Source organism: Engystomops pustulosus, chromosome 6, assembly GCF_040894005.1.
Source record: "Engystomops pustulosus chromosome 6, aEngPut4.maternal, whole genome shotgun sequence".
NCBI lineage: Eukaryota > Metazoa > Chordata > Amphibia > Anura > Leptodactylidae > Engystomops > Engystomops pustulosus.
In genome coordinates this window covers 147,834,376-147,860,198 of record NC_092416.1, presented here as the reverse complement: position 1 = coordinate 147,860,198, position 25,823 = coordinate 147,834,376, and the positions used below count along the sequence as shown (strand labels likewise).

Here is a 25,823-nt window from a genome sequence, read left to right as displayed (position 1 = left end):
CCCCTCTGCTTAAAGCCTCTAGTTCAGAGTCAGCCCTGAAAAGAACTAAGAAGCACAATGCTGAGCCTTCAACAAGAGAGACTGTCCACCGCAAGCCCTTATAGGCCTCTTCTTCGTCCTTTATGGCCATTGTCCATAGACATCTTTTCCAGCCTGGAGCATGACATGATACATACTCTAGCGGAAATTCAAGCCAGTATGAAGCTGATGGACCAGTTTCACCAGCAGCTGCTTCAAGAAACCAGTGAGAGTCAATCTATACCGGTGCTAGCCTCCAGCAACACAAAGGCCATCGAGCTCAAGGCTGAGAGTCCACAACACTCTATCAATGCAAAGTCTGATGCGAATAAGGCTGATACTGCTCTTACAATCAGCGATATAAAGACATCTGAGGTTGGTTCCGTGGTTTCCTTAGGAGTCCAAGATTTTTCTCCTGAAGAGTTGACGGTCAAAATAGTAGGGAAGAAACTGCTGGTGAGTGGAGCCAAGGAATGCAAGAGCGACGATGGGAAAGGTTCCTTTTCTTTCAAGTGTCAAATCTTCAGGAAGGAGTTAGATCTTCCTCAGGATGTGGGAGCAGAAGACCTGAGTTGTACAGTGACTGATGGGGGACAGCTTCAAATCAAAATTCTCCAGACACCTGCCCAAGAGAGGACTGTACCGATACAGCATATGGCCGTGCAGGCAAAGACCAAGGTCTCCAGCGGAAGCAAAGACTGTAGATCCTAACCTGAGCTTAAATGTTCATCTCTATAAGCTTTCTATATTACATTGTCATATAATAACAATACATGTGTACTTCTCTTAACATTTACAATTAAAATCTTTGTTATTTTTTAAAAAACATTGTTGCAATTTTTGAAGAATATAAATGCCTTTGAGGGTCGGCATGTATGAAGTGATAGCATATTACTATTTCTGATAGGTCCTTCCTCCTACAGGTGTCACCCGCTCTGATCCTGGGACTTCAGCTTTAGTACTACACCCCCTTGAAAGTATTACCTGCACAATGGTACCCCCCACTGCAGAAAACCCTTACCACATTTCCCTGCACATAGGTCACCCATCCAGAAGCAGTGGGGGGTCCAATGCCCTGCACCCACTCCGTTATTTGTTCTGGCTTCATACACTGTGATTTGATCTAAACTGCAGCTGCTCATATCCATCCTGCGGTGGAGATAGGTGTCATTCGTCCTCAAATCTCTTTCCAGTAAGCAAGGGATAGATTGTCGACCGGTATAAAGTGGTGCCGTAGCCTAGCCATATGTCAATTCTTTAAAACGGGGTCCTCAACAGGCGGAACTGGACTGTGTGCTGTCAATCGTCCTATCACCTATGTTCTTACGGGTATCCATAATGTGTGCCCTCCCAATCCACTGTTGATCAAGACAGATTGTGTAACCATCCATATTTGCTTATAAATAAAAACTGAGAATTCACCGTATTAATAATAATAAAAATAATCTTTATTTATATATTATCATCATATTCTGTAGTGCAAAATGTACAAATAAAATACTACCTTACAGAGTACAATAGGAACAATAGGAGTGAGGGCCCTGCTCACCAGAGCTTACAGTCTATGAGGATGAGGGGGTGACACAAGAGCTTACAGTCTATGAGGATGAGGGGGGGGGGACACAAGAGCTTACAGTCTATGAGGATGAGGGGGGGACACAAGAGCTTACATTCTATGAGGATGAGGGGGCGACACAAGAGCTTACAGTCTATGAGGATGAGGGGGGACACAAGAGCTTACAGTCTTTGAGGATGAGGGGGCACACAAGAGCTTACAGTCTATGAGGATGAGGGGGTGACACAAGAGCTTACAGTCTATGAGGATGAGGGGGTGACACAAGAGCTTACAGTCTATGAGGATGAGGGGGTGACACAAGAGCTTACAGTCTATGAGGATGAGGGGGTGACACAAGAGCTTACAGTCTATGTCTCTATGAGATTGATAGGGTTACACAAGAGCTTACAGTCTATGAGGATGAGGGGGTGACACAAGAGCTTACAGTCTATGAGATTGATAGGGTGACACAAGACCTTACAGTCTATGAGGATGAGGGGGAGACACAAGAGCTTACAGTCTATGAGGATGAGGGGGTGACACAAGAGCTTACAGTCTATGAGGATGAGGGGGTGACACAAGAGCTTTACAGTCTATGAGGATGAGGGGGGGGGACACAAGAGCTTACAGTCTATGAGGATGAGGGGGGGACACAAGAGCTTACATTCTATGAGGATGAGGGGGCGACACAAGAGCTTACAGTCTATGAGGATGAGGGGGGACACAAGAGCTTACAGTCTTTGAGGATGAGGGGGCACACAAGAGCTTACAGTTTATGAGGATGAGGGGGTGACACAAGAGCTTACAGTCTATGAGGATGAGGGGGTGACACAAGAGCTTACAGTCTATGAGGATGAGGGGGTGACACAAGAGCTTACAGTCTATGAGGGTGAGGGGTGACACAAGAGCTTACAGTCTATGAGGATGAGGGGGTGACACAAGAGCTTACAGTCTATGTCTCTATGAGATTGATAGGGTTACACAAGAGCTTACAGTCTATGAGGATGAGGGGGTGACACAAGAGCTTACAGTCTATGAGATTGATAGGGTGACACAAGAGCTTACAGTCTATGAGGATGAGGGGGAGACACAAGAGCTTACAGTCTATGAGGATGAGGGGGTGACACAAGAGCCTACAGTCTATGAGGATGAAGGGGTGACACAAGAGCTTACAGTCTATGAGGATGAGGGGGTGACACAAGAGCTTACAGTCTATGAGATTGATAGGGTGACACAAGAGCTTACAGTCTATGAGGATGAGGGGGAGACACAAGAGCTTACAGTCTATGAGGATGAGGGGGAGACACAAGAGCTTACAGTCTATGAGGATGAGGGGGTGACACAAGAGCTTACAGTCTATGAGGATGAGGGGGTGACACAAGAGCTTACAGTCTATGTCTCTATGAGATTGATAGGGTTACACAAGAGCTTACAGTCTATGAGGATGAGGGGGTGACACAAGAGCCTACAGTCTATGAAGATGAAGGGGTGACACAAGAGCTTACAGTCTATGAGGATGAGGGGGTGACACAAGAGCTTACAGTCTATGAGATTAATAGGGTGACACAAGAGCTTACAGTCTATGAGGATGAGGGGGTGACACAAGAGCTTACAGTCTATGAGATTGATAGGGTGACACAAGAGCTTACAGTCTATGAGGATGAGCGGGAGACACAAGAGCTTACAGTCTATGAGGATGAGGGGGAGACACAAGAGCTTACAGTCTATGAGGATGAGGGGGTGACACAAGAGCTTACAGTCTATGAGGATGAGGGGGTGACACAACAGCCTACAGTCTATGAGGATGAAGGGGTGACACAAGAGCTTACAGTCTATGAGGATGAGGGGGTGACACAAGAGCTTACAGTCTATGAGGATGAGGGGGTGACACAAGTGCTTACAGTCTATGAGGATGAGGGGTGACACAAGAGCTTACAGTCTATGAGGATGAGGGGGTGACACAAGAGCTTACAGTCTATGAGGATGAGCGGGTGAAACAAGAGCTTACAGTCTATGAGGATGAAGGGGTGACACAAGAGGTTACAGTATATGAGGATGAGGGGGTGACACAAGAGCTTACAGTCTATGAGGATGAGGGGGTGACACAAGAGTTACAGTCTATGAGGATAAGGGGACGACACAAGAGCTTACAGTCTATAAGGATGAGGGGGTGACACAAGAGCTTGCAGTCTATGAGGATGAGGGGGTGACACATGAGCTTACAGTCTATGAGGATGAGGGGGTGACACAAGAGCTTACAGTCTATGAGGATGAGGGGGTGACACAAGAGCTTACAGTCTATGAGGATGAGGGGTGACACAAGAGCTTACAGTCTATAAGGATGAGGGGGTGACACAAGAGCTTATAGTCTATGAGGATAAGGGGGTGACACAAGAGCTTACAGTCTATGAGGATGAGGGGACGACACAAGAGCTTACAGTCTATAAGGATGAGGGGGTGACACAAGAGCTTACAGTCTATGAGGATGAGGGGGTGACACATGAGCTTACAGTCTATGAGGATGAGGGGGTGACACAAGAGCTTACAGTCTATGAGGATGAGGGGGTGACACAAGAGCTTACAGTCTATGAGGATAAGGGGACGACACAAGAGCTTACAGTCTATGAGGATGAGGGGGTGACACCAGAGGTATATGAGCTTGTATAATGGTCCAGCCATTCTTTATAAGGGAACAGAATATAATAATTTAATAAATAAAAATGCTAAATAAAAAACCTGAGATATATATACCTATATACAAAGTCAATGCTTCATATGCACAGCTGCCTAACTAAACATAATGGATGACGTAAAATTTATGTTCATGTCAATGGGAGTCTTAATTGATGCCTTACTTTTTGGAGGTTTAAACGGTAGTGTGAACTGAGCCTGAGATGGAACCTATCTCATTCAATGTTATCCTTCTTCAGGTATTACGTTATGCAACATAAGTGTTAATGTAAATTGACACAAATATATAGAAGTGAACATCTCAGCCAGACTGGTATAATATAGCAGAGTAGAATCTCTTTAATAGGCAGCCAATAAGGTCTGTGTGTTCCTAACTAAAGCCAATCAAAACTACAACTCCCGGCACCCTTTGTTCTACTGCGCATGCTCGGAGTCCTCCTAGTGGCCTCCCCTGAACCGCACAACTTTATTCATACAGCACGCGGCGCACATCGTTGCTATGGCTGAGCTGGTCCAGGCCTCGCAGTCCCGGAGCGCTGCACAGCCCCCGCCTGCAGCTGCACCAAGCGGAACCTCTGCGGTAGCCGCCGCGGCAGCAGCTGGGAGTAGCACGGGCAGCAGTGACCCGGCCAGGCCCGGGCTGAGCCAGCAGCAGAGAGCCAGCCAGAGGAAGGCACAAGTCCGGGCCCTTCCCCGGGCCAAGAAGCTCGAAAAGCTCGGAGTGTTCTCCGCGTGTAAGGTAAATAATGGGGGAGGGGGGAGCTGCTGCTGCACTGCAGGGCGGGCTCTATTCATCCATTCATTCGTGTAGGAGCCCCCTGGGGTGTAGGGGCAGTGCTGCTGGATGTGATCTATAGGGACTCCTACCCCTGACCTCTTAGCGGGTTACACAGGAGGTCTCATAGGGGACATATGGGTGCTGGACAATGTCTATAGGGGCTCCTGCCTCCAAGGTGGTCACCGCAGAAAGTGTGATGGGCATGTAGCATTGTCTGACAGCTGGCACATTGTAACAACACCTCATGCCCTGCACTTATATGTATATTACCCTGCATAGACATCAGCGGGCACTGCCCGTCACATGCCAGTATATGTATATTACCCTGCATAGACATCAGCGGGCACTGCCCCTCACATACCAGTGTATGTATATTACCCCTCATAGACATCCGCAGGCACTGCCCCTCACATGCCAGTATATGTATCTTACCCCGCATAGATATCAGCGGGCACTGCCTGTCACATGCCAGTATATGTATATTACCCCGCATAGATATCAGCGGGCACTGCCTGTCACATGCCAGTATATGTATATTACCCCGCATAGATATCAGCGGGCACTGCCCATCACATGCCAGTATATGTATATTACCCCGCATAGACATCAGCGGGCACTGCCTGTCACATGCCAGTATATGTATATTACCCTGCATAGACATCAGCGGGCACTGCCCCTCACATGCCAGTATATGTATATTACCCTGCATAGATATCAGCGGGCACTGCCCGTCACATGCCAGTATATGTATATTACCCCGCATAGATATCAGCAGGCACTGCCCATCACATGCCAGTATATGTATATTACCCTGCATAGATATCACTGGGCACTGCCTGTCACATGCCAGTATATGTATATTACCCCGCATAGATATCAGCGGGCACTGCCTGTCACATGCCAGTATATGTATATTACCCCACATAGATATCAGCGGGCACTGCCCCTCACATGCCAGTATATGTATATTACCCTGCATAGACATCAGCGGGCACTGCCCCTCACATGCCAGTATATGTATATTACCCCGCATAGATATCAGCGGGCACTGCCTGTCACATGCCAGTATATGTATATTACCCTGCATAGATATCAGCGGGCACTGCCTGTCACATGCCAGTATATGTATATTACCCTGCATAGATATCAGCGGGCACTGCCTGTCACATGCCAGTATATGTATATTACCCTGCATAGACATCAGCGGGCACTGCCTGTCACATGCCAGTATATGTATATTACCCTGCATAGACATCAGCGGGCACTGCCCCTCACATGCCAGTATATGTATATTACCCCGCATAGATATCAGCGGGTACTGCCTGTCACATGCCAGTATATGTATCTTACCCTGCATAGATATCAGCGGGTACTGCCTGTCACATGCCAGTATATGTATATTACCCCGCATAGATATCAGCGGGCACTGCCTGTCACATGCCAGTATATGTATATTACCCCGCATAGATATCAGCGGGCACTGCCTGTCACATGCCAGTATATGTATATTACCCCGCATAGATATCAGCGGGCACTGCCTGTCACATGCCAGTATATGTATATTACCCCGCATAGATATCAGCGGGCACTGCCCGTCACATGCCAGTATATGTATCTTACCCCGCATAGATATCAGCGGGTACTGCCTGTCACATGCCAGTATATGTATATTACCCCGCATAGATATCAGCGGGCACTGCCTGTCACATGCCAGTATATGTATATTACCCCGCATAGATATCAGCGGGCACTGCCTGTCACATGCCAGTATATGTATATTACCCTGCATAGATATCAGCGGGCACTGCCTGTCACATGCCAGTATATGTATATTACCCCGCATAGATATCAGCGGGCACTGCCCGTCACATGCCAGTATATGTATCTTACCCCGCATAGATATCAGCGGGCACTGCCTGTCACATGCCAGTATATGTATATTACCCCGCATAGATATCAGCGGGCACTGCCTGTCACATGCCAGTATATGTATATTACCCCGCATAGATATCAGCGGGCACTGCCTGTCACATGCCAGTATATGTATATTACCCCGCATAGATATCAGCGGGCACTGCCTGTCACATGCCAGTATATGTATATTACCCCGCATAGATATCAGCGGGCACTGCCTGTCACATGCCAGTATATGTATATTACCCCGCATAGATATCAGCGGGCACTGCCCGTCACATGCCAGTATATGTATATTACCCCGCATAGATATCAGCGTGCACTGCCCATCTCATGCCAGTATATGTATATTACCCTGCATAGATATCAGCGGGCACTGCCTGTCACATGCCAGTATATGTATATTACCCTGCATAGACAGCAGCGGGCACTGCCCATCACGTGCCAGTATATGTATCTTACCCTGCATAGATATCAGCGGGCACTGCCTGTCACATGCCAGTATTGTGCCTGATGTTCTCATAATAACAGAACCAGAGAATCGGGTGCGTCCTCTGCAAATCACAGGGCACGGGTGTCACAATTAGTTTTTCATCTTTCCTCCACCATTATGTTAATAGGGAGCTGCAAATAGTGACTGATCTAAACCTGCTGCACGTTCTTGATGCTGTGGGGGGGTTTGGTTTCTGTTCAAGTCATTGGTGTGGGCAGTATTGTGGTAGGTCTACCACTGGGATTAAGGACTGTAAACCAAGCACACTGACATGGTGTGTGTGCCCCTTGGTACCATGTTCTTCTTTTTTTACTTCTTACACCCTGTTTTTTTTTTTTTTTAAGCTGTAAAAAAGTATGCAAATGAATCCGAGGGGCTCTGGTCTGCTTGGATGTTATTGGAGCCTGGAGCACCTCAGGGTAATTTGCATAATTTTTAAAACCCTTTTCTTAAAATCAAGGGTATAAAAAGCTTGAATCCTGTCAGAGGGGGCACACACCAGGATGTCAGTGTGCTTGACTTACAGATGACTTAGATGTCCTTTGAGTAATTTACACGCTCTATGTGCTACTGTATACCAATCAGGGGCTGATTGACCTTTTCAAAACCACATAGAAAACTCCCAGTCTTTGCAGTAGAATAATCAAATCTGTTCTAGAAATGTTCTCCTCATTCACTATGTTCTTACACCTGGACTCTAGAAAAGCAAAACTCTGCCATTTATAGGACGTTTTTGTCTTCCTCGTAGAAGGCTGAGTAACATGATAAGACCTTCCTGCTACAGGTGAATTAAATGATTTTCTCTCTCTCATTTCAGGCAAATGATGTCTGTAAATGCAATGGATGGAAGAACCCCAACCCACAGACGGCACCTAGAATGGACCTTCAGCAGCCTGCAGCCAGCCTGAGTGAGCCCTGCCGAAGCTGCGGTCACTCACTGGGTATGAATGGATCTATACTCTTCACTCTTTATTGATCTTCCATAAAACTTGTTTGATTTTGTAGTATGGGATGTAACTGGAGCCTTAGGGGATCCATTAGGTGCTAATTCCCAGTATGATCAGGCAGTACATAAACAATACATTATAGCTTGTTAGCTCATATTTTGCACCGTGGCTCTGCAGCTTTAAAGGGAACCTGTCACCAGCAATGTCATTTTTCCAATGGCCTCTGCTATGCTGATTTTAGAAATGCCTTTGTCAGCATTCTGAATCAGTAGTTTATAATAGTTTATTTCACGTTACCTGGCTCCCTGCCAGCAGTGCGTTTTGAGTCCCAGGAGGAACAGCTGCAGCATGGTTGTGCCTGTATCTCCTCATGCTTTCTTCCTCTCCTCCATCACATACCCCTCCCTCACGTTCCAGCTCAATGCACATGACAGGAAGTGGGGAGAGGTGAGGTTCAGATTGTGAGCTCCATGGGGACGGGGACTGATTTGGCAAACTCTATGCAGCGCTGCGTAATCTGTGTGCGCTATATAGAAAAGGGATTATAATAATAATGAGTGTGGAGGAGAGGAGACTGACAGGGAGCCTGGTAATGTGAATAAAACTTGTATGAACTACTGAAATGATTCAGAATGCTGACATTTTTTTAAAATTGGCATAGCATAGGCTATCAGAACCTGTCACCGGCTAAAAATTACATTTTTGGTGACAGGTTCTCTTTAAGTTATGACTCTAGATGGGGTGTTTGTTCAGCTGTGGTTATTGTAAAGAAATCAGGATCTGGTTAAATGGTGAATGTTTGACTTCTCTGCAGCGGATCACGTGTCACATTTAGAAAATGTGTCTGAAGATGAAATCAATCGCTTATTGGGTATGGTGGTGGACGTGGAGAACCTCTTCATGTCAGTACACAAGGAGGAGGACACAGATACCAAGCAAGTTTACTTTTACCTGTTTAAGGTGAGAGTTGGGTTTACTGCAGTTTATGTGGGACAAGTAAAGTGTTATATTATAACATGGTATCCCCAGTCCGTATACGAAATATCCCGTCTCTGATGGTGAGATCCATAGCGGTTTGTTTAAGGAGAATCCACCCCTTTCTTGATAAGTGGTAATGTAGTAATACAATACCCATCTGTATACTTTTGGTGGTTCTTTGCCCTGTACTAATGGGCAAATGAATAAACCTTTTGATTGTGTTGCTTTAGTTTTGATAACATTGTCTTTGCTTTGTCTTTACTAATAATTTTGTCATTTTCATTCCTGCAGCTTCTTAGAAAGTGCATCCTGCAGATGAATCGTCCAGTGGTTGAAGGTTCACTAGGAAGTCCTCCATTTGAAAAGCCAAATATCGAACAGGTAATTTTGCTGTGGTGCTTATAGGTACAGAATATTTTAGGAGGGAACTTGGATGACTGTATGGTTTACCAATATTAGGGCCAATAATGATGCACAGATGTAGCCGGGCAAGGAAACTTTGGGATCAGTTGTCTGCTACTTTTATCTTCTATTGATAAGCTGCCTGTAACTTGTTGCTTTGTAGCTGTTGGAGATATGTTGACTGTCCACGCATGCTGAGAGTTGTTGTCCCTTTTGGTTGTTGTGGGAACTTCCCAAATTGGACCTATTCTTGGTGTTTTGCCATATCTTTAGAGAATGCTTGTCAAAATGCATTTACAAAGGGATTAGCTGATCTCCCTTATTTCCAGCATGCAGATGATTTTGTCAGGGTTAGACATTTACCCTATTACATCATGAAAATAGACTATTACCTAAACACCTTTTAGATAAAATCCTTAAGGGCATATTGCCTTCCAGAACCAGTGGTGCTCATAGCAGTTCTCTCTTCTGACTAATAGAAGGTAAACCGGGATCTAAACAGGGGAACTCCTCCACAATGCTGGATGCTTTTATGAGACCTTTCAGGGATACTTGTTTCTAAAAGATTACTTTTATCTGTGTAACTCCTCTTTGGTTCCTTATTTGATCCATCTACAGGGGGTGCTGAATTTTGTGCAGTACAAGTTTAGCCATCTGCAACCAAAAGAGCGGCAGACAATGTACGAACTGTCCAAAATGTTTCTTCTCTGTCTAAATTATTGGAAGCTGGAGACCCCTTCACAGTTCCGTCAGAGGTCACAAAGTGAGGATGTGGCAACGTATAAGGTTAATTACACAAGGTAAATGGAATTGAATACATTCTGTAATAAATGGATTTCTATTCTAGGAAGGTAGTTTTGCCGAGTTTACTATGGATGTATCCTCACACTGCTGTGCACTAAGCTCCCAGTATTGAGCCGCTTTACATTTGCAGTCTCTTTTGCTCTGAGCGAAAGCTGTTGCACACTAAAGTGGTCACCTTGAGAAGTAGGTTTTGAAGCATCAAAGAGCACAGCAGTGTTAGATCATTTACAGTGGGAACTTTTTGGGGGGGATTTTTTTTTTTTATTATAGACATACGATCTTCAGTCAGATTGTCCAATTTATGGCATTCTATTCTATGTAACTTTTTCCTTATCACTTTAGAAGCTAGCTACATGCAGGAATCTGGTAAAACTGATCTACGACCCCTTTCAGAGTTACAGCGGCCAAATAGCAAAACAGAATAGTGGAGTGGTTTTTCCTAATTTTTCTTTATTTCAGGTGGCTATGTTACTGCCATGTCCCACAGAGCTGTGATAGCTTGCCCAGATATGAAACTACACATGTGTTTGGAAGAAGCTTGCTCCGCTCCATCTTCACGGTCACACGCAGACAGCTGCTGGAAAAGTTCAGGGTGGAAAAGGATAAGTTGGTTCCAGAGAAGAGGACACTTATTCTCACCCACTTTCCCAAGTAAGTATTGATATCACTTCTGTACCTAACCTGAGATCCCCACTGATCTCATAAATAGTGCTCCCCACGCAGTCTATTTCTCACAGTCTTTTAGAGTTGAGTTGAGCAGGCGTGTACATTTCTAACATTCGCTCCATTAAAACAGGAAGGGGGGTTGTAGCTGGGAGATGGTCCCAGCGGTTGGACCCCACTGATCAGACCTTTTAGTTTAATTTATGGAATAAACACTATGGAGAAGACTTATTAAAACAGTTGGTAAATATACCAGTGCCAGAGGCTGGCTCCACAGTCATATTCTGCACCATGTAAATCATGCTGGGTGATTTATAAGATGCAGTGTAAGACTGTGAAGTTGGACTGCTATTAGTTTGTCTAGCTTATGCCAGAATTTTGTGGCGCAGGGCGTAATTTTTCTGGCAGCCGGGGTAGGCCATGTGCCACAGACCACGCCCCTTTTTCAGACAAATCGGAAATCTGTCCAAAAAATTATTTTGATAAATGTGGTCGATGCATCCCACACAATATCTGCTACATGCATGCACCTTGGCGTGTTCATAGCATTTGCCTTGTCATGAGACATTTCCAGTAGTTGGGCGCACGCACGAATGAGTTGCTGTTGCCAGAAACAGTCATTTCACTGCTGATGATATAAGGTTTACAAGTCACAAACTTTAGCCCTCATGCACATAGTGGGGACATTTTATCAAGGTTTTTATGCGAGAACACTGGTGCAGGAGGCCTGAAATAAATGCCATTGTGATAATTCCATATGCGTTAGCAGCAACACAGGCTTATGATAAGTATCCACCTGTATTTCTGTGGATTTATTTTAAGGCCTAATAAGTGCCTTTAGAGCTGCAGACTCTTCGGGACTCAGTGTCTTTCTATAAGAGACTGCATAAACCTTTGCCATTATTATGTGCCCTTATTTTTAAAAAGCAATAAGAAAAGCAGATGTTTATGTATTCCACTCATTTTCCTTTAGATTTCTCTCCATGTTAGAAGAAGAGATATATGGTGAAAATTCTCCCATTTGGGAAGCTGATTTTACCGTCTCTAACACCGAAGGTCCTCAGCTAGTGTCCCGTCCAGGTAAAGTCACTTGTTGGATATTGTGCAATTATTCTATTATGTATTCAAATGTATACAGGCGGTCCCCTACTTGAGAACACCCGACTTGCAGACGGACCCCTCTGCCCCCTGTGACCTCTGGTGAACCTTTCTGAATGCTTTACTATAGTCCCAGGCTGCAATGATCAGCTGTAAGGTGTCTGTAATGAAGCTTTATTGATAATCCTTGGTCCCATTACAGCAAAAAATTTGGAAACTCCAATTGTCAGTGGGGCCCACTTTTCTTTTTGTCTGAATCTACAATTATAAAATATACAGTTTCGACTTGCATACAAATTCAACTTAAGAACAAACCTATGGAACTTATCTTGTACATAACCCGGGGACTGCCTGTACGTTGATCAGGGACAATTTTATTACCATATTATAGCATCCATTAATATTATGTTTAAAAAGGTGGTAATCTTATTGACAAGACCTTTCTTATGGGATTTGCTGCTCATCTGGAGTCTGAGATTTGTATGAGAAATATGTAATTGATGGGGTAGCTGTTCTAATGAATAGATGTAAATGTAGTACATGGAGCAATCCATTCATTATAAAAGCAGATGGATGGGGTTACCCCACTGGGAGGACATGTTAAACAAGGCCTTTAGCCATATTATACTATTGCTTGTTATTTCCATTGTACTTGGAAATTGGAATATTACTGCGGACAGTAAACCTCTCCTTGTTTTTTAAATATTTGCTTGAAAAATGGATTTCCCATAAGTCTAGCATGCTTTAGAGCCTTACAGCAACCATTATGGCGCCATTACTGCGAGGCAATGCATATACTCATTCATTTTCATTTTAAAAAATCGCTGTTGCCACATCGGTGTAAAGGTTTACATATTAGGTTGAAAGTTAGACTAGAAATCCTTAAACTCGGCAAGATGTATTATTTGGTATCAGACACTGCTATATCTGCACAGTGTAAAGTAAACTGCACACTAACACATTCTGTTTGTGGAAATGGAATTGTGCTTGTCTGATGCCATGGACTGAACATGTTGCACAGGAAGGGAGTCCATGCATCATAGAGAAATATGACACAAGGATTCCTTGTCCCCAGGACAAAGATCAGCGCCATCATTGTAACCTGTTATAGTGGCTGCAGGGACTCCTTACATCGTATGATGCAAGGACTCTTAACCACTGCAATGTGTGTGGTCCATAGTATCTGACCTGCACACAGACCGCTTCTAGACACTTGAAGGAAGTTCCCCTAGCTCAGGAATGAGGCAACTGAATGTATAGAAATATTGAATATTCAGTGCTAATTTTAATTGTAATCCCAGCTGCTGTGAATCCCACCGCTGCTCCTAGTACACCACTATACAGCAACAGCCTGAACAACAACTCCTCCCTCACATCCAATGGAGAATCGGGAAACTCCGAACCCATGCCAGGTAACCTCTCCCTGTATAATGTGCCTTACAGAAGTCTTCAATCATCTCATCAAATGTCTGTCTGTCACTTCTATCTTTGTTTCAATAAAATATTTTTTTGATAATGATTACATTAGTTTTCCCTCTCATTTATTTATTCAGTTGTGCTTGACTTCTCCAGAAAAGAGAACCTGGAGCTGCTTCTGCACAGGGTTGAATACTTTTGTAAAGAAATATGTAGTGTTACTTTTGTGTGTAATTTGTAATACCGTAGATATTTGGTTTCTATGGTTGGTTTTGTATTGAATTTGAGCATTTCACAAGCTTTCAGTTTTATATTTTTATTTGAAAATTTACATTTAGTAAAAACTTGTTTTCTATGCATGGGCTCAGAGCGATAATTTTAAAGTGCTCACTATTTTGTCCATCACTGCATGGAAATGTGTTTTAATTTGCCAATTTTATTTATTAAAGGAGAGAAAAGGAAACTGTCGGACAGCCTGACCCTGGAGGATGCTAAAAGGATCCGTGTGATGGGTGATATCCCCATGGAGTTGGTTAATGAAGTCATGCTAACTATCACTGATCCAGCGGCTATGCTGGGCCCAGATGTAAGGCTATTGCTTGTCAGTGTTATTTGCTGTGTTTTGCATGTGCTTGTTTCACTCAATATTGCCTATTATGTGAGAATATATTGTTATGACGGTCACTAGGGGGTTAAATTTATGTTGACCTCTTCTATATACTGACATTTTGGTATTTATTTATTCTGTGATAGACAAGCTTGTTGTCAGCAAACGCTGCCCGAGATGAGACCGCTCGCCTAGAGGAACGCAGAGGGATCATAGAGTTTCATGTCATTGGGAATTCGCTGTCTCAAAAGTCAAATAAGAAGATCCTCATGTGGCTTGTTGGATTGCAGAATGTTTTCTCCCATCAACTTCCCCGGATGCCCAAGGAATACATCACCCGGCTGGTGTTTGACCCGTAAGTCAGGTCCTGATTTTTACAGGGGCTGTCCGACTATTAGAAAAATGTAGCAGATGGGCTGGGGAGGGCTTTTAAAAAATAAAGTTTTACTCCTCTCCTCCAGTGCTCACGGTGTCCCGCAAGGGGCACGGCAGCTCCTCCCTGACAACTTATGGGAGGACTAGTACACCCACCAATTTCCCGTCCAAGTGCCTGATCCAGCGCTGGGACACGGGGAAGGGTGAGTGTACCAGGCCACCCGAAAGATGTTTGAGCAGTGCTGCTGTTCCCCTGTAAACAAACGGGTACGGCTCCAAGGGGCTGCCGTGCAAGACACTGGCAGCGACTGAGGTGGTGAGTAAAGATATATATATCTCCTTCTGGCCCTTTTTTTTTTTTTTTTTCCTAATAGTCGGACAACCCCTTTAAGAAGCAATCTGTCAATTGAAATGTAAGATCGCATGGTAATGTTGTCTTTTAATTTGTCAGGAAGCACAAAACTCTGGCTTTAATAAAAGACGGACGTGTTATTGGGGGCATCTGTTTCCGTATGTTCCCCACCCAAGGCTTCACAGAGATTGTCTTCTGCGCAGTGACATCCAATGAACAAGTTAAGGTATGTATTTGCACAGTACTTCCTATGTCACATTTCACATGCCCGAGAAACTGAGATATGAGTGGAGTTCTGTTATGGCACAATTGTGATAGCGGGCACAGAGGCTCATTTAATGTTGGAGTTTGTTTCATTTTCAGGGATACGGAACTCATTTAATGAACCATTTGAAGGAATATCACATTAAACACAACATCCTCTACTTCCTTACCTATGCAGATGAATATGCAATAGGGTATTTTAAGAAACAGGTGAGTAACTGTCTCTTTAAAGTAATGCTCTGCTGTATAGATGGAAAGAATAAGTCTGTTACTCACCGGATTCGGACTCCATGTGCTGTCTGCTGTGTAGTGGCTGTGTCTGGTTACTGCACTAGCCCCATTGATGTGCATATGAGAAAGTTGGAGCAAGCAGGCACGGTCATTACACACTACTTGTTACTGTTCCCAGGTTTGCAGGTGGGACCCATAATGCCTTTCTTCATTCAGTTTTCACTCTTATACTTTTAAGTTGGCTTATTCGACATCTTTCAATATATTTTATTTTGTTCTCTCCGATTTTAGGGGTTTTCTAAAGATATTAAGGTCCCTAAGAGTCGATACCTGGGATACATAAAGGATTATGAAGGAGCCACCCTGATGGAGTGTGAACTTAACCCTCGCATTCCTTACACAGAGCTCTCTCATATCATCAAAAAACAAAAAGAGGTATATACTCTGACATCAGTATACTACCATTCAAAAAGCTATCATTGAGAACAGTGCATGCTCCAAAATTGCCATGTCAAGGGGTTGTCCAATATCTGCAACTACTATTTTATGTGATACAATTTCCCAGTGTATTTTTCGGTATCAATTTCTTATGGTTTTGTAGATCTTTGCTTGCTGTCATTCAGTCAATGAACAAACCGGTAGATGCCTTCATACTGGACCCATACTATGCACATGAGAATGGACTGGTTTTTATCTGCTGGATTTAAACTGAATGACAGCAAGCAGAGATCTAGAAACCTAACCAGTTACAGAGAAAGAATAATGGAAATTTGTTTGCATTTTCATCCTACAAACAATAACATTTTATTTGTTGAAAGGGGACAACCCCTTTAACAGTAACTTATTATTGCACAATCCCCAATCAAATCTTTAGTGAAAACAAACACTGACTTCATTGCTCGATAAATCATTTTGTAGGTAGAAAGGCTGTACTGATTTCCCAGCAGGGAAACCACTTTAGGCTTCCTGCACACACACTTTGTTTTTTGTCCCTGTGCTGTCTGTTGATTCAATGCATAACACACAGACAAATTAATTTCTATGGGCTTATACATGGCTTTGTTTTCCACGACCCTTGTATGAGCCGACTGCCTGAGCTACAGGCAATGTTACTGCAAATATTTGCAGTACATCAGTCAGTCTTTTCTAAAGTCATTGGCAAGAGAGTGGATCTCCCACACCAGTGACCCTGCAACCTGGTAAAGAACATGTTTGTGTTCAGGATTCAGGAATTTAAATGGGTTTTTAGACAAAATTGGCTTCACTGGAAACTCTTTAAAAGCTGGTTTTCTAAACCTGATAATCTTAATGTTTCCAATGTAGATAATTAAGAAACTAATAGAACGCAGACAAGCTCAGATCCGCAAAGTCTACCCCGGGCTCACATGCTTCAAAGAAGGAGTGCGGCAGATTCCGGTGGAATGTATACCAGGAATACGTAAGTGGTGCTGTTATTGGGGATAGGGGGTTATCGGAAGGCATTAGCCATGTGCAAAACTGATGGGTCGCTCTTGTTTCAGGAGAAACTGGCTGGAAACCATCCTGCAAGGAAAAAGGGTGAGTAAAAGAAGTCTATGCTGCCTGTCCATAACCAAGTAGTGTACATCCCTACCCAATGATGTAGGTAGAGATTTGTGTAAAGAAACACAGGGAGAGAACGTTTTCATAGAATTATTTGTTGTTACCCCTTGGACAAGCCATGTGGCCTCTTCATCCTGCATTGAAAAATCAAGAAAACCCTTTAGATTTGTAGTTTTTGCTATTGTCAAAATATTTTTCTTTTCTCTTTCAGGAAGGAAATTAAGGATCCAGACCAGCTGTACAATGTCTTAAAGAACTTGCTAGCCCAGATCAAGGTAGAATTGTTTGGCGTTTACATGTTATAAGACAGATTGTTTTCTAGACTTAAGCAGGAGAACTTCTCACAACTGGCCAAGTAGTATTGTGGACCGGTGGTTTAGTGTCCCAAATCGCTGTGATAAATTTCTGGCTCTGGTCACTATCAAAACATGTGTTTATACTTTCCAAAAGTATAGTTATTTGAGGCATATTGGACTCTTGTGGAGCTTTTAACAACTGTGTAATACTTTCTGACTTTATGAGCATGCGCCATTCTTACGGCACATGTCCAGTGAAGCAGGGGTGTACTACAACGGCTTGCACAGGCGCCGAGAGCTCCACACCCCGAGGTAAGTATATACATTTTTATTCATTAGTATTGTTGCCACCGAGGGAAAAATACAGGGTGATTTAAGAACACTAAACCACCAGTTCATGAGGACCTCTTTGTGGTTTAGGTGACCCAAAATCCCCCTGACATATTCCCTTAAAGATTAACTGCTTTTCTTTCACCGTAGCAGGAAAAGAGTCACAAATAATTTTATCTGACGCCTAAAGCAATTTTTCATTGCAATTTTCAATTTATCTTCAGACTCATCCAAGTGCTTGGCCTTTCATGGAACCCGTCAAGAAATCTGAAGCTCCAGATTACTATGAAGTTATCCGCTTTCCAATCGGTAAGATCCCTGAAGACGGTAGAACCTACTTTCAATTTGTAGCCATTAACGTGTTACTAAACTACCACTCCCAACATGTACTGATGGCTGAAGGGAAGTTTGGGTTTAGGAGAGCTTGAATATTTTGTCTCTTGCTGTGGAGGGCAGATAACCGTTCCAGATTCTTGGCCTATTTTTATGAGGAGAAGGAGTCTTGCCTTCTATACTAGGCTGGGTATTACCAAGACGTTACAGAATGTTTTACGGATGGAGCCGATGTGCGTCAGTATATTTTTGTACTAACCTCACCTCTGTTTCCCTGTAGACCTGAAGACGATGACAGAAAGACTGAAGAACAGATACTATGTGACCAAGAAAATCTTCATTGCTGACCTGCAGAGAATCATCACCAATTGTCGGGAGTATAACCCCCCGGACAGCGATTATTGCAAGTGTGCCAACACCCTGGAGAAGTTCTTCTACTTCAAGCTGAAGGAGGGAGGCCTGATAGATAAATAGCCGTCCTATTAATTCCAACTCTACATCTATTATTCCATTCCAACTTCATGAACTTTGACCTGCCGAAAGCCTCAATGGCAAGATTGCCTTATGAAATACACAAGACTTTGTTCATGTAAGTTTACCACCCTCTCCAGATGGCGAGAACTCCTTCATCAAGAAGGGAAATGACACTGACTCAATGTGTGTGCCCGTCCCTCCCCGTGGGGACGAGTGGTCTTATTTCTTAAAGCTCTCTGCACTTTTGGGGGCCTGCGTCACTTTATTTCTTGTCACATGACAGCGCAACTGTTTACAGGACTAACAGAGCGTCCATTCATTCCAGGATCCTTGAGAACATGATGGAATCTTATAATAATATATTCGTAAAACCTCATCCAAATAACATGGGTCACGTCTGATTTGTAACCGGGGGGGGGGGGGGATTGTGGAAGTTGCATTGTGATCAGATGGGTTAACGTAATGGTAGATCTGAATTGTTTACAATGTGCCATGGGCCTACTACTCGCAAATATCTGCAGTCAGATGTTTGCAAGGGTGCGGAGTTTACGGTTTATGAATACTATGTCATGTGGTCATGGTGAAACTGAAGGTTTCTTTTCTTTTTAGGATTGTCTTGTTAAAAGTAACCATTCCCATTGGGCTATAATGATATCTTTTAGTCAATGTTTTTTTTTTTCACAAAAGTGGAACGTCCAAAGTCTTCTGGTCCAAACATTGCAATGATCCAACCCTTTTATTGGTAGCAGTGCACCCACATAGCTCAGGATATATACAATATGGTTCTGGACGTAGCTAAATTGCTCATTTGCTGCTATAATAAATTCTCTCACGCCCGTAGACGGCTTACACATATGGGTGACACAGGATCAAGAACGGTGAGATGCACTGAGGATGGCATCATGTACTTTAGATGAGCAGCAGACATTGGTGCGGGAACTACCTTTTGGGAATGTCCATATTCTTTATATATTCCACATAGACTGGCCGTGCACAGGGGCAAACACTCCTTTCAGCCGGTCTGCAGGAAAGAGGGCAGCGCAGCCCCCATTATCATAGATAACTGACACGCATATGACTGTTCTATTCACAGTAAATCTATGGCTCTGTTCACATTTATGGTTGTGAATTACATCCCATTTGTTTTAAGAAAACTGGACATCCCCCATTATAAGTTAACAAGGTCCATCCAGTCGCCTTGGTTGCCCTGATATCTCTTCCTGCATTGAGACTAAATCCATATAGAAATGGTTTACTTCTGCATTCCTGACACAATTGAAGGGGTTTCTGTTACCTTATTGTATTGTGGCGTCTTAAGTGTACATGGCTATGCTTTCTGTGTTTTGTTACGTCACCCTTGCATTGGCACATATTGCCACACATCTCAGTATCCTTATCTGTAAGATATATCCCTGCAGAAGTGGAAAAGGTTGCAATAAAAGGCGACTGATGTGACAAGTCCCTTTTGCTTTCACAGCAAAAAAAACCAAAACACTAAATTTACATAAAATTGCATTACCATTTGCCAGCATAAAAGGGCGACTGGGGGTCATTTACGATGCTGTATTTAATTTCTTTTTACACTCTTATGTGTTATATACAGCGATGAGCTTTAATGCATTAGATGATACAGTATTACATGAAATCCAGAATCTTATGTTACCTACTTACAGATCACACCTGGTGGCTTACGCACCATTTCCATGTATATGTAATATCAGGAGAGTAGAGGAAGGTAGACCCCCGTCTTCTAAACTACGGAAACCCCCAACTGAGCCTTAAAATATTACATAGAATATAATGCACAGCCCTGGAAACATGCACATTACACAACAAGGCCTTAAACTGGGCAGTCATACAACAAGACCCCCGGAGGGACTGATAAGTACCGGAAAGTATTCACCGTGTGTCCTGGAGGAATGGGGGAGTGTTTCTTTTCAGCTTCTTCTCCCCTATTCGGCATGTTTTGGGGCTGTTCATTCGGTGTTATCATAGCTGCTAGTATAACTTATTTAAATCAGACAGAGGTGCAGTCACGGATAAGGTTATATACACTGTACTTTGGGTGGAAAATATACTTTAACCCAACCACCCCGAAATCCTGGGCCAGAAACACAAAAGGATGAAATCTGCAGGGAGAATAATGCGCTGCACTCTGCATGTGGATTTCTTTACATCCCATATACATGAGGTGACTGTAACTCTGTGCAGGCTCTGGCAATTCCATTGGACGAAATTCAGTTTATAGCATTATGCAAATCCGGATCTTGGTGCACTGGAGGCGGGGCTGTGCCTTCAGGGTCACATGTTCTCTTCTATCCACTTTATTTTTTATGGAAGATTCTAATATTTAGAAAGAACGAAGAAAACGGGTACGGTCTGCCCCCATTATAGCGGGTAGCTACATAAAAATCGGAAAAAATTTTTTCTCAGATTATTGGGATGTATTAAAAGCTTATAATGTTCCCTATACTATTAGCTTACAGTAGTTTTTCATAAAACTGCCTGGATTTAATGTTTATTGGGGATGTCTGACAAGCACCACGGCGGGGTCATGCTGGAGGCTTAGTGCTCCGGAGGCAGTGAATGCAGCTTATCACTGAGGTATTACAAGACGGAAAATGAGAGGGACTGACATTAACTTCAGAGCGTTGTGTACCTTATTATGGGTGAGTGATGTATGTAGGTTTATACTGTGAGACTCCTTCCTCCTGTAAGAGAGAGGCAACATGTGATGTGTGAACTCGTCCTCAATGGAAGCAACGAAATACAACATTCTGTGTCTATTACTCCGTGTGATGGCTGATTTTGTCACTTCTGCTATTTGAACACTACATACTCCAGGGTACATCCAAACCTCGGTTACCTGTTCAGTATTTTGCTTGCACCCGTTGGCCTCAGTGTCTGTGTAAATGTGTCCTTGGTCACGTACTGTGAGTTCATGAGAATGTCACGCTCTCCGCACTGTTCAATAAAGATTGGCGTAAAACCTGTTACACAAAATAAGTCCCATGTGTTTTATCACTTAAGAATAAGATGACTGATAGTAAGGTCCGGCCAACCATCCTAATGTCCTCAGAAAGGCGGTTAGGGAGATGACAACACCAGAGGTGTCCAGACCGAGCATCCATATGTAGTAAGAGCAGCTGTGAAGATTTTAGACTCTGTAGCCAAGATCTCCAGCCACACATCCTGGGCAATGTCTTACCCTCATTTTAAGGTGGTCAGGAGAGGTGGAAGTTGGAGACTGCAAGTACTTGTGAGTAAAGCCCTCAGTCCTATTGTTCTATATGACTGTCTATACTCTAATGTCTTATTTTATTTGTATATATGCAACATCCCCCACCGGGGCCTAGCCTTTCTCTGGTGGTAGTAGACAGCTGGGGCCCCAGAATACTGGAGTGGCTGGCTTATGCAGCGCCGGGCACACTATGGTCAAGATCTTTGCTATTGGGACCCAAGGACATGTCTATAGCCTGGCAGGTCTCCAGCAAGTGGTGAGTGCAAGAAAAAGTAGAGGGAGAGGCTGATGCAAAAGATTTCTCCTTGGAGCAGGTGTGTAGAGGGATCCCTTGGAGATGGAGGATGGGGAGCCTGTGAGGGTGAAGCAGCCTGATCCAGTGACCACACGGAGGCACGTTGTGCAAATCAACTTACAGTTCTTTATTCAACTTCAACAGCAGGCAACAGCCTTAATATTGGCAGCAGTATTCAGCAGCCTGGAAAACTGGTAGGTGATAGCTGGTCCGCAGGAAGAATTGCTCGCAGCCTGGTAGTAACTTCATGCTGCGCTGGTATATAGAGCCGAGTCCTGGTGATGGACCTCGGCTCTGGGGCTTAGTCTTCTGACTTGCCTGTGGTGTCAGGCAGTGGCCTAAAACACCTCTGCTTCCTGGCAATGTGACACTGGCTTGTGCAGCGCAGGTGCTGCACTGTCCTCTGCTTCAGGCTCGGACTGGTGAACAGGTGCATCCACTGGTGGGCCCCCAAGTTGGGGGGCACAATATGGGGGATATGAGAGGGGAAGTGCAATATGGGAGAAAGAGAGGGGTCCCGCAATATGAGGGTGCCCACAACATGGGGAATATGAGAAGGGGCCCACAGTATGGGGGCGGAAATGAGAGGGTGCCCACACTATGAGAAGCAGATGAGACCATAATATAAGGGGCCATAATATAAGGGGGGGTGAGAGGGCCCATAATATAAGGGGGGGGGGGGGTGAGAGGGGCCACAACATGAGAGGGAGAGAAGAGAAGCTACAATATGAGGAGATGAGTGGGTCCACAATATGAGTGAGAGGTGAGGGGCCGCAATATCAGCTGGCCGAGACACTAATTGCTTTTAATTAGTACTACCTAATGCTGGACATCCATGTTCACAAGATTGAATTACATTTTAGACGCATCTGGAGAATCTGCTCCCGAAACACAGACGTGTTTAGACTTAAATTCTTTGGCTGTGTAAGTAGCAACAAAGCACATTGCTACTTACCGAACACAAGCATTTAGGTCTAAACACATCTGAGTTTCGGAAGGAGTCTGCATTCAGGGAGGAGATTCTCCAGATGCACCTAAGGCCTCATGCACACGGCCGTATGGTCTTTTCTGTTCTGTGTATAGGCCGGGATGTATTGCAACAGTATGGCAACTTATTGCACCGTATCCATATAAAATATGGTGGGCTGGCAGATGATGGATGCATTATCCTACTGGTTCTGGACACTGCACGTATATATGGCAGCATATGGTGCACAGCCATATGCAGCACTTATTTTATACATTCCCATTGACTTCTATAGGCCATACCCATCAGAAATACGGTGGAAAATAGGACATGCTCTATATTTTCATACGGCTCACTTATAGTACGGTAGGGTGGACAATACAGCCATGTACATGGGGATGCATGGGGCCGTATTACAGCAGTATATATGATCATTTTTATACAGTGATGTTCATGGGGCCTAATATGTATTTTAAAACACAATTCAATCGCATCTTGTGCACATGGTCTTAGGCTGCATTCACATTATGTGCATTGCGTTTTAAAACACGTTGCAAACATAGGGGAAAAAACGTTATCACTAAAGTAAGCAGCTCCTAGTGCTACAACAGACGCAGCAGTGTTACACTGCTAGCGTTATCGGAAACCTCCAATAACACTGTACACTACAAATGCCGATCCGGCGTATTCATGAGGGGCAGGTCCTCTTTAAGGGCACGCCTTACGTCCCGTTGCTTCACAACGCTAAGATTGGTGCCGCCATCTTGGCTCCGATCATCGCTCCCCTTGACGCCATCGGGAGTGGCGATCCATTGCCATGACAGCCTCGGGTCACACAAAGAACTGAGGCTATCATGATCATGATTTTGCACGTTATAATAGATGGTGTGCAAAATCCCCATATACTGCCATACTGTAGTATGGCAGTATATGGTAAGATCAATCAGACAACCTAGGTTTGACCCCTTAAGCACGCAGGGTTTTTTTGCTCTTTTCTCGCTCTCCACCTTCAAAAATCCATAACTTTTTCATTTTTACGTGTACAGACCTGTGAGAGGGCTTATTTTGTGCGTAACTTTCCTGTAATGTTATTTATTTTAACATGCCGTGTATTGCGAAGATGTGGAAAAATATTTTTTTAAAAAGTCACGTTCTTGTGGGCTCAGTTTTTACGACTTTGACTGTGCGCTCCAAATAACACCTCTACTTTATTCTTTGGTTCGGTACGATCGATACCAAATTTATACAAGTTTTATTGCGTTTTAATACATTTGTACAAAAAAAAAAAGAACCGGTGTACGGAGCTGTGTGAGGTGTAATTTTTTGCTAAATGAGCCGACGTTTTCATTGCTAACATTTTGAGGTCTGTGCGACATTTTGATCACCTTTTATTCCATTTTTTATGTCAGGTCCCCAACCACCGGTCCGCGGACCAGGACCGGGCCGTTGGAGTTTATCAGCCGGTCGGCGGCACTGCTGACAGCTAGCTCCGCAGCCCTGCGCCTGGTCAGAGCTCGCTCTGTGTGGATTTATAATGTTTTCTGCCATAGCCGTGACAGCTCGCAGCTCCCGGCAGAGAACATTATGCAGGACGGGGTGGGGCAGGTGGGTGCATGAAAACAAGCCCAGTGCTCCCACTGATTCAGGGAAACAAGCCTGGTGCTCCCACTCATTCTGAACCTATGGTAAGTTGAATCACATTCTCATTATAAATGTCATAATTATATGATAAGTATGCACTAAGTTCCACCCCTCCATAACCCCACCCCATATGACCAAAGCCCCGCCCCCACCCCCACCGGGCCATGGAAAACTGGTCTAGCTTAAAGCCGGTCCCTGGTGCAAAAAAGGTTGGGGACCTCTGTTTTATGTGATGTAAAAAGGTGTAAAAGTTGCATTTTGGACATTTGGGCGCCATTTCCCGTCTCGGAGCTCACCGCCGGCCGAAAACTTTATTATATTTTGATAGATCGGGCATTTTGGGATGTGGCGATACCTAATGTGTCTGTGATTTTTACTGTTTATTATGTTTTATATCAGTTCTAGGGAAAGGAGGGTGATTAGAATTTTTAATATTTTATACATTTTTTAAATTCTTTTTAAACTTTTTTTTTTCTTTTTACATTAACCAGATCAGATTGTTCCTACCATATATTGCAACACTTCTGTATTGCAATATATGGAATTTTTGCATGTTATTTGTTACAATGAGCCACTGGCCACTGTAACGGTCCTGCAGAAGCCATTCAGCCTCGGGTCAAATGAAGACCCGAGGCTACCATGGCAACCAATCGGGGGAGCGACAATCGTAATAAAGATGACAGCGCCCATGTGCCGTTGTCTTTTAAATGCTGCCGGCGACTTTGCCGGCGGCATAGGAAGGGTTGATAGTTGCGATCGGTGCAAACACCAACGGCGGTTATTAGCGGTGGGGGTTTGCTGCAATATGCAACAACACCCACCCTTGTATGAAGAGGACTCAGCCCGTGAGCCCTCTTCATACATTCCCTGCACCTCTGCGCCGTAGAGCTACGGTGCAGAGCATTAAGGGGTTAAAGTACCATAGGAAGTCTGAAAAATAGTAAAAAAAATATATATTAAAAAAAATAAAAATTTTAATCACCCCCCTTTCCTTGAAGTCATATAAAACTTAAATAAACAGAAAAAAATCATAAACACATTAGGTATCGCCGTGTCCAAAAATGCCAGATTTATCAAAA

General features: G+C 43.9%; 2 protein-coding genes across 2 annotated transcripts; both read left to right on the top strand.

Annotated features, from left to right (window-relative positions):
- On the top strand, window positions 1-1,346 carry LOC140064625 (heat shock protein beta-11-like). The gene has a single exon (XM_072111701.1). The coding sequence runs from the start codon at window positions 58-60 to the stop codon at window positions 727-729; it is 672 nt and encodes a 223-aa protein (XP_071967802.1). The 5' UTR covers window positions 1-57; the 3' UTR covers window positions 730-1,346.
- A 3,375-nt stretch (window positions 1,347-4,721) lies between these two features.
- On the top strand, window positions 4,722-21,593 carry KAT2A (lysine acetyltransferase 2A). Its single transcript, XM_072111698.1, has 18 exons — window positions 4,722-5,003; window positions 8,267-8,390; window positions 9,211-9,356; window positions 9,666-9,755; window positions 10,395-10,576; window positions 11,040-11,231; window positions 12,217-12,323; window positions 13,643-13,753; window positions 14,207-14,343; window positions 14,511-14,719; window positions 15,191-15,317; window positions 15,455-15,565; window positions 15,878-16,021; window positions 16,910-17,024; window positions 17,107-17,143; window positions 17,379-17,442; window positions 18,018-18,102; window positions 18,407-21,593. The coding sequence occupies exons 1-18, from the start codon at window positions 4,764-4,766 to the stop codon at window positions 18,598-18,600; spliced, it is 2,415 nt and encodes an 804-aa protein (XP_071967799.1). The 5' UTR covers window positions 4,722-4,763; the 3' UTR covers window positions 18,601-21,593.
- The last annotated feature ends 4,230 nt before the right edge of the window (window positions 21,594-25,823 follow it).